The sequence below is a fragment of the Anarhichas minor genome, unplaced genomic scaffold, assembly GCF_050575085.1.
Source record: "Anarhichas minor isolate MPS153535 unplaced genomic scaffold, ASM5057508v1 ptg000007l, whole genome shotgun sequence".
In the NCBI taxonomy this organism is placed as follows: domain Eukaryota; kingdom Metazoa; phylum Chordata; class Actinopteri; order Perciformes; family Anarhichadidae; genus Anarhichas; species Anarhichas minor.
The window spans coordinates 14881906-14891281 of NW_027466453.1; the positions used below are offsets into that span (position 1 = coordinate 14881906).

Sequence of the window (9376 nt, forward strand, 5' to 3'; positions counted from 1 at the left end):
AGCCGCTAAGGCGTCAGCTAATGGGGATCCAGTTATTAAACAATCACTAATATAAAATAACAATAAAACATATGAAATAATCCACTCTTTATTTCTCCTCACACGAGGCTGACTCATCATACATCCTCTTCTTTACATCAAGTGTTTCAGTGGAGACTTAATAACACTCACAAATAAACATCTGTTTCTTACATTGCACATTTTCATTCTGTTATATGATCGATAAAAATAAAAAATAAAACAGCAATCATTTTTTTTATTAAATCCAATAGATTGCAACACTTTCAATCCACATACTTTAAAAAGAAAAGATTATTCCCACAGCCCATCAAATCCCCTCGTCATGCAGCAGGCGAGCGAGCCAGCTGACAGCCAATAAGCAACGCAGAGGCAGACGGAGTACATGCACGCGCCAACACATGACGCTTATATCAACCCGATGAAGGTTCTCTCAACCACAGAAATATACTTTCATGATTTTGTTCAAATAAAACATTACAAACCTAATCATTTGTCTTTTTTTTTTTTTAAAGGAGATTTACATTTAAAATGTTAAGGCAGCAGGTTTCTCCTTAAGCATCAAAGGAGGTTATATTCTTCCTACTTTAGACTTTTCTCCATGAGTCACAAAAGGTGCTTTTTTTTCCCCACACATAATATTTTCCACTGAGGACAGAACAGTAACACGTTGCAGACAAGCATGTTGTGTGAAGCTTTTCTTTTTTTTGTTACGTTCAACTGTTGTGCCTTCCTCATTCAGACACGCGTCACTGCTTCTGAAGATGAAATTATATTGAAAGGACGCATGTGACTGAAACCAAAGAAAACTAAGATTTTATCCACAGACTGTGTTGAAGATTGAAGATGTCGTCAGTCGAACTCCACACAATAGGGGTTTGTCGACACCTATTAAAATTAACTTTTACATTTTTAAACTGAGTTGGAATGCACTGTCACATGTCTGAGCTTCACATGCTGGTAATGGTTATTAAATCTATTTATTTTTCCTCTGCAGTTTTACTCAGACGTTTATGATAAAAACAAATAAAAGGAAGATAAATCATCTGTAAATAAAACACGTTATGCGCTCTTAAAGCCTACCTACTTGTGACCTTTGGCTTGCATAGAGACATTTTGACATTTGAAGACTTCTCGTTGCGTTTGTAAAAGCAGCAGCGTGGAAATGATTGGTTATTGATTATTAACGACCCGTTGGAGGTCATCCTAACTCGGCCAACTCTCAACATTCAGCTCTTGGTCTCAATACGTATTGCCCCAAAAACACCATCCCTGAGCGCCAGATCACAACTTGCGGTCTTAAAGACCTTGCATAATAAGTAGAACACTGCTCATCATTGCTACTTTCTGTTCTGCAACCTTTTTGGCAATAACCCCACAACCATCGTACTCTGCATTAAACACTACGGGGGTGTCAAAGTGATGTTAAATGATTTAAATTAAGCTTTGCTCTTCTCACAAACATACACCCTTTATACTCTTTTCTTTTGCAACTCTTAGCTGAAAAGGCAGTTACGTTTCTCCGCTGAAGGAAAACAGGAACATATTTCGATGTCCAACAAACAGGAAGACGGATCCTTTGCAAGCGCAAAGAAATCAGGTGGCACGAAATGATAACAGACCAAAATACAATTAAAAATATGAAATCTGAAGTAAACGTGAGCTCCACAGTGACTGCAAGAGCCGTCCGTCCTCCACTGATCTTTACTTTCCTTTAAACTCGTCCTTCTCTGTGCCTTCTTTCTGTCGGTCCGCCACAGGAGAGTCTGACCACGGTTTACGTCCCTGCAGGAAGGGAAACGGGTCAGCTCCCATCTCGGCACTAAAGGACTCTCCGGTGTTCCCGTCCACGTTGAACCACAGCGCAGTAGGAACTGTCCCCTCCTTGACTTGGTACTCGTGTGTACATTCGTCACCGAAACTCATAAATAGGCATACTGTGCTCTCGGACATGGTTTAGGTTTAAAGACTGATACCTGCAGGGGTGAAGAGAAGAGAGGAGTCAAATGTGGCAAAAGAAACATGTACTAATGTGGCAGAAGATGTTTGGTAGTTACCATTCTGAGCTCCTGTGGTAATAATAACCCTCGATAGTGGCCGTGGACTTCTGGAAACAGATGTAATAGAAGCCAGCGAAGGAGGCGCCGCTAATGTCTTTGATTGTGTGGTCGGGGACTAAAAACTGCTCCTGGGGGTGCAGAAAAAAAAACACAAGAGTGGAGGTTAGAGCTCAAAGCTAAAACAAGCACAGAGAGAGAGAGACACTATGTACTAACCTTCCACCTCATGAAGACATAATCACTGCTGTCCAGCACTTCATAGTCAAAGTCATCTGAGTTGAAGCTTTTGGCATATTTGTAAAAAGGCTGGAACTTGCCCTGGAAAGAGTTCATGAAGTACTGGTAAGAGAATAGAAACTACGGAGGTGCTGACAAAACAACAACTGTAACTCAGGATGCAAAGTCTGATTTTAGGCAAAGTCTAAACGTAATTTTCTTTGCAATTTATGGGCTTTTTCTGGAAGACATAAGAATACAAAAGTGTCCGTGAACTTGTTAGATGAAGAGCTGTCGGCTCAAATAAAAAAAAAGTCAAACCGAACATACCCAGTGTTTTCTGTCCACGTCCTCATCTGCGTCCCACTTCCTGGTTAAAAAAGGTCTTTTTCGACTGATAATTTCACCAGCAAAGAATGTTGTGAGAGTTGGATACTCCTGTCACACAGAGAGAAGGTGGATACGTTAACTGTGGTTCAACTTTGCAGCAGAAATTACAGTAAGTGATGCAACAAATAGTGTTAAAAACGTTTTGAATATCGATATATTATGATATACTTGTAACAGCTTCAACTAGCTGTGCTACAAATCAATCATTAGGGAGAATCTTTATCATTATGCATGTTGACTTACTACAGATAGGTGAGCAAGTTTGTTCTCTTGGCTTAATTTTCTCACAAACAACTTGCCAGTTTAAATAGGATCCTGCGTTTGTAATGCAACAGTTGACACACTTAAGCTGAGGACTAGAGTGCAAACCTGGATAAAGAGATTCAATCTAGGTACATCCCAATTGTCCACCTCTAAGCTTTTTTATTTACAATTCAGTCTGCATCAAGCAAGTAGAAACCAGTTCCCACTCGCTTCAATGTAGAAACCAGTCTGTGCTCAGAATAAAGGTCAGTCTTACTACATCTGACCTACTTTCACAGCTCACCTCAGTCAGGCCTTTGATCTTCAGGTATCCACACAAATATGAGTCCTCCACAGTCACGTGCTGCAAACACATTTAGGGAATAATACATAATTATGTAGTGGCCTGAAATCACAGGTACAAAAAAAAAATATATATATATATATTTTAAATGCAGGAGGGGTACTGTGAACAGACACAAACCGTACAAAGTGGGTTTGCAGTCAGGCATTACATTTTCTGTCAATAAGACTGCCGACACTGCTGTCAAAAGTCAATCATAGCAGATTATTACTCCTTTAGGTCGCTAGTTGCACAAGATGCTAACGTGTATGTTTGGGGAGTGTGTGTGTGACATTACTGCAGAATAAGTGTCTATAACGTTGATTAATGAAATTAGGTCCAAATTCTTAATGTCACAGCAGAAACACAGTGAAGTAGCAATAATTAGGTCAGCGTACTGAATGACAAGCTAACGACAGCTAAGTTAGCAACTACTGCTACAAATATGCTGACTTTGCAATGTGGCAATAAACAAACTAATGTTTAAAAAAAAGACCAAACAGGACAGGTGCATGTCAGTAACAATATACCTGTAAAACAACCTCAACGTCGTAGGAGTTGCCTTTGCTCTTCTGATAACCCCGAAACTGTGAGCCGCTGTACAGCAGCGACGTGGCCACCCCCGGCTGGAAGGTGTTGATCGGGGCAGGAGGAACAAGCGAGGCCGAGGATGTGCAGGCCGAGCCGGTGGTACTGAGGCACTCTGCTCGGACAGGCATGATGAGCGCTAAGGTGTCACCGTCAGCAACCGTCATTAACGTTACGGCTGAGAACACTAGAGCCGGACAGAGAAGGGGTCTCGACAGAGGCTCTGCCAGCGGCACAAAATCCCCGACGTCCCAAAATTGTCCATGGACCGACTACCGAGGAGGGTTACTGCAACGTTTCATGTCAAGACTCCAGCTTCCTGGAATTGCATTGGCTGGAAAGCTAGTGCTTGGCTTGAGCTAGACTCTTATTGGATAGTGTACCCAAAATGCATTCTGGGAGTTGTATTCAATTTTCCTGACACACCACACTTAGAGCCGTATAGAGGGGGAGTCGCGTCAACGTCAAAGTTAAAAAAATCACGTGATTCACGAAGACTTCAGATAGTTCCAGGAAAGACTTGGCGTGCATTTTGCTCGCGAAGATATTGGTGGAAATCGGTGCAAACAGAGAGACAGAATTTACAATATTTATATTGAGCAACGACTTATTTAGATACACCAATTTGTAGTTTTTTTTAAAGTAAAATGTCCTAATATTTGAGGACATATTTTAGGTTAAAGTCCCCTCGTTTAAGGACAGTGTGAGATTTAGTGGCATCTATTGATGAGGTTGCAGATTGCAAGCAACATCATTCTCCTCCGTTCACCCCTCCCTTGACAATGTCAGAGAACTACGACGATGGCCCTCTGGTAGGGGGACGTATCTTTAGGATTTTATTACTACAAGGAGCTGCTCTCATACTCACTTATCAAGAATTATTCTAAAAACAAGTAAATTCAGAACAGAGAAATGCTTTTGGCCAAGCTTTCTGTTATGCTTGTGTAAACATAGCGGCGGTCGATGAGAGACAGAGCCAATTTAATTAGGGGTTGCTTTCGTTTAAGTGTTCATGCTTGTTAACAGATGTATTGCTAAAGTATCTGCTTTTTACTCGCAAATGTTTTATTGCAACAGTAACAAGCGAAGGCACGTGCAGCTGAGAGAGCTTGTCCTGCAGCAGAGACGGGATGATGGTGTTGAAGGCAGAGCTGAAGTCCACAAACAGGATCCTGACGTAGGTTCCTGAGGAGTTCAGATGCTGGAGGATGAAGTGAAGGGCCATGTTGACTGCTTCGTCTACAAACCTGTTGGCTCTGTAGACGAAGTGCAGGGGGTCCAAGAGTGGGTCAGTGAGGGTTTTTTGGTGGGACAGGACAAGATGCTCATAAGACTTCATAACCATAGAGGTCAGGGCAACGGGCCTGTTGTCATTCAGTCCTGTGATCCTTGTTTTGTTGTTGTTTGGGGATGATGGTGGAGGTCTTGAAGCAGGCTGGTATGTGGCATGTCTCCAGTGAGGTGTTGAAAATGTCTGTGAACACTGGAGACAGCTGATCAGCACAATGCTTCAGGCTGGAGGGGGAGACAGAGTCTGAGCAAAGTCTTAATTTACTTATTTTATTATTTCAGTTCAAAAAAACACATATTAGTTTTGTACTGTCGCTTTTCTTGTGATGTTATTCTTCTTAAGTAAAGATGTACACCACATTGATCCACATGTATGTGGTCGCACCGGGGACCACGAGAAGACGCTGAATCGGTATAAAAATGTTTTTAAACACACTTTTATACCGTTGGGCAGGACCGTTTCACAGATAAACCTTTCAGCTGCTCCAACAAATGGTCCGCATATCTGTAGATGTCTGAGATTCGCGTGCGGCTCTGCTTAAGTTCTTTGTCTTGAATCTGTAATAACCCATGAAGACAAAAAGCAAACAATATCAAGACAGTGAGATACAGGAGAGAGTTGTGTCATCCATGTGAAAATATAAATTGAGGTGTTTGTTCTAATGTAATTTCAGCTCTCTACCCCTTCAACGAGAGCAACTTTCCAGGCATCGGCACGTGTAATCAACTGAGTCTCTCGGTCCTTGATCTTCCACAGGTGGTTCTTGTGGCTGTTGTCCAGTGCATCCATCACTGTGTCTTTGTCTACAAACAGCTACACAGACACAACACAGGTGTGAAAGGCGGAGGGCACTGACGATGGTATTCAACCATGTCCCAACCTTGTCTGGCCTGTTCAGGTTAATATCTGTCATCTGATGTCAGGTTAATCTCTTCACACGATACTGTTATTATTCTGCTATATCTGCAATAATATATAAACTTCATTACATGTGAATAGTTCTATATTCCGTCCTATATTTGGGATTAGCCAGTTTGGTCTAAAAGGGATACCACTCACCATTTCATCACGATCTGGCATGTCCTCATCCTGGTTGTCCTCGGCCACGTTCTCCCGAGTTGCTGCAATCACTTGCACCTTCTCATGATATTCATTCTCCAGATCTTGACATTGCACAAACGTACGACTGTGTTATGGAAAGTCTTAACTCATTCACCTGAACTGTGTGTGTGTGTGTGTGTCACTGTGTGATTCAAACAATGACATCTAAACATGACTCGATTACTGACCACTCCAATTGGATTGGGAGCAAGTTGCTTCCCCAAATGAGGAAGTGCAGTATCTCAATAGCTTTACCCCGAGAACAGTAATGAACCAGTGTTAACGGAAATGATCCAAAGCTCTTAAGATGATGCACAATGAGAAAGGATATGTCCCTTGAGCAGTTTTAATGAAGTTGCCAATCATGTCCGAGATGTTGATGTCCAACTTTTTGCTGCTATCCTGAAAAACACAGAAGGCGTCATTATGTTTTTGACATGTAGGTGTAAGGGGATGTTTTAAATCTGTAGCTATAGAACACACACACACACACACACACACACACACGCACGCACACAAACAATACACCAACCTCCAGCTGGCTGATCAGATGACACTCCAGTGCCAGGAGGCTGTTACAGAGTTGGTTGATTTCCTCTTTGCAGTGGTTGATCTTGACCATCACGAGGTCTTTCTTTGATAACTGCTGCAACTCCACTATCCTCTAGAAAAGTGTGAACACAACGGATACTCTCGTACTAATCACTCAAAGCAGGTAGACTGACTTATCTACATAAAGTACAGTGCAGGTCTTTTGAAAACATTACGGTCCAAACAGCTCACCCCTTTGTGTTGCTGCTCAAAATGTGCCAATATCTGCGATGCTTCACGCTGGTAGCGTGTCACAGCCTCGTTCTGACCACTGAAGAAGGAGTTCACCTCCGTCTCTCTTCGCTTATGTTCAGCCAAACCTGTTTCCAATAACTGCATACACAGCTCCACCATTTGCTGTTCAAATGTAAGTGTAGGGGTTAAGGAATATAAGTTATCACTAATTCACCTGCAGTAGATTAGAAAGTCTTAGACAACACAGGATATGTTTGAAGCAGAGGAGCCACTTCGGGCACACAGTGTAGTGTCTCTGCCTCTGGATCGTCTTTGAGCATGCTCTGAAACAGGTGGGAGCCATTCAGGAGCTCCACAAAGGCATCCTGTAGGTGAAGAATAACTGAACTCAAACACAGGATGGAGACAGAATGAGGAGCGCTCAGTGGAACATAATGTTGAGGATGGCCAAATGTGTGCATTATGCTACCGTGTGTAATTTGACTTCAGCTTCCTGGCTTTGCTTAAGCTCATCAGCTTGTTGTATCTCCAGCTCCGCACGTTTCACCTCATCAAGGACATGGCGGTATTTTATAGACGCTTCATTTTTCTGTACATAGACACACGTGATTTGGTTATTATCAACTCTGCAAATTGTAAATAGCCACGTGGAATTTCCGAACAAACCTGGGCATTGCCATGCTGTAAAAGAAAACGATTTATTTAAAAAAAAAAAATGCTTTTAAAAGGGGAAGACACCAGATTGCAATTTGGGTTTGAGTCTAAACACACCACCGCCCATGCTTACTGTCTTCTCGTCAAGTAATCTGTAGTCCAGGCACACCAGGTTTGGAAGGTATGCTGCGATGGAAGATTTGTAACCGTCTTCCTTAGAGACAGGATTTCCACGTAGGTTGACGGTGAACAGGTTCTTGAACTTCCTGAGATAGAGCACCTTTGAAATGCATTCAAGTTGTATTAGATCATGTCAACATTATGTCATGTTGTATTCTGAAAATGCAAAACACTAGCTACTTGATACTTGCAACACAGCGTGATACGACATAATATGTGAAAGATTCATGCAAGAAAATCTTGTTACGTTGTCCAGCTGTCCAAGAAGGTTGTTTGCGATCAAGAAATGAGTGAGTTTCTCGAGTGTGTCCATGTTTTCAATGACAGAGATTCTGTTGTTGGACAAATTCAGCACTTGAAGCTTCCGCAGAGACACCAGACCCTCGATTTTCTCTATTCTGTTGAATGACAGATCTGAAAGACATATTCAGAATGACATTATTAATGGTAGTTTAGGATGTTCTCTACATCAATACATGCACAATTATTACTGAAAGCATGAGCAGAATATAAATATAAAGCTTCATTTTACTAAGCCATGTCAGACTAATCAGACGGTCCAGGCCCTCGATCTTCTCTATGATGTTGTTGTTCAAATCCAGTCTGGCCAAAGATGTGAATTCCCATAAGTGGTCAATCATCAGGATGTCTGTAAACAAACAAGCTTTCATACACCTAAACCCATACACATTCATTATTATATTTTTATTTATTGTCATTTTTCGACTCACTTCTGCATTCCAGTCGTAGTTTAAGGGTTTCCTGGAAGTAGATGTCACCGGCCTTGACAATAAACCTAACGTGATCTTCAGCGGTTTGCTCCACTATTGCCTTCCGAAGAATCTGCTCATCCATCTAAAGTAATAAACAGATTCTATTTTGTGAATTTGTAGCTTAGTTTGAGGATGCTAAACAACAACAACAAAAAACACATTTGATGATGTAACAGCTAAGATTATTTTAACTAGATAAATGAGTTTACCAGACCAACATTAACTAGGTTAACTACTTACGACAGTCACAAAGTCATCTAACCTCTTAACGTTACCTCTGTTGGCTACACACTGTTACATAGCAACCGGCTGGCTTTAAGCTGCGTTCAAGTACTCAAGAGAGAATTTGTTAAAATAATCGTTTAATTAAAAAAAATATACCTTACTTAACTAGCGTTATACATGTCATAAAAACACAAAATAAAATAATACAATCGTTTGCCGTGATGCCAATATGATTTGGTGCACCGTTGTTGTTTTTTTGTAGTTTTTCAAAAGTAAAATATAGGCTCTATCCACTTAATCCGTTTTTAATGTTCTATATATTCAGAGGATGAATGCTTGAGTACATTTTTTCATCGTATTTTTAAATTATTACGGTGCACTATCAAGTAAAACACACGTTCGTATATATAAAAGGGTTTGTTGAAGATAACTTCAGTTGCTGAATCTGACCGACATTGATTTCAACCAATTGTGTTAAACGCTCCCTTTTATGGACCAATGGCATTCC

General features: G+C 41.1%; 2 protein-coding genes across 2 annotated transcripts; both read right to left on the reverse strand.

Annotated features, from left to right (window-relative positions):
- Positions 1-72: 72 nt before the first annotated feature.
- gid4 (GID complex subunit 4 homolog) lies at positions 73-4138 on the reverse strand. Its single transcript, XM_076086066.1, is given in 7 exon segments — positions 73-1994; positions 2076-2206; positions 2295-2396; positions 2625-2732; positions 3232-3291; positions 3801-4099; positions 4102-4138. Coding segments are annotated over 7 exon segments (786 nt in total). The 5' UTR covers positions 4124-4138; the 3' UTR covers positions 73-1930.
- A 215-nt stretch (positions 4139-4353) lies between these two features.
- On the reverse strand, positions 4354-9264 carry drc3 (dynein regulatory complex subunit 3). The gene is made up of 12 exons (XM_076086069.1): positions 8602-9264; positions 8403-8519; positions 8118-8284; positions 7824-7970; positions 7506-7625; positions 7289-7401; positions 7034-7208; positions 6783-6914; positions 6582-6652; positions 6209-6329; positions 5831-5962; positions 4354-5706 (listed from the first exon to the last, which is right to left on the reverse strand). The coding sequence occupies exons 1-12, from the start codon at positions 8723-8725 to the stop codon at positions 5587-5589; spliced, it is 1539 nt and encodes a 512-aa protein (XP_075942184.1). The 5' UTR covers positions 8726-9264; the 3' UTR covers positions 4354-5586.
- Positions 9265-9376: the final 112 nt, after the last annotated feature.

What these genes read in the sequence shown, in the direction of transcription:
- drc3 (XM_076086069.1), bottom strand. Translation starts at nt 8,725, where the DNA reads ATGGATGAGCAGATTCTTCGGAAGGCAATAGTGGAGCAAACCGCTGAA. An exon ending in GATTACTTGACGAGAAGACA is followed by an intron (nt 7,626 to 7,823) that starts GTAAGCATGGGC and finishes GTCTATGTACAG; the next exon opens with AAAAATGAAGCGTCTATAAA. An exon ending in ATTAAAACTGCTCAAGGGAC is followed by an intron (nt 6,330 to 6,581) that starts ATATCCTTTCTC and finishes ACACAGTCGTAC; the next exon opens with GTTTGTGCAATGTCAAGATC.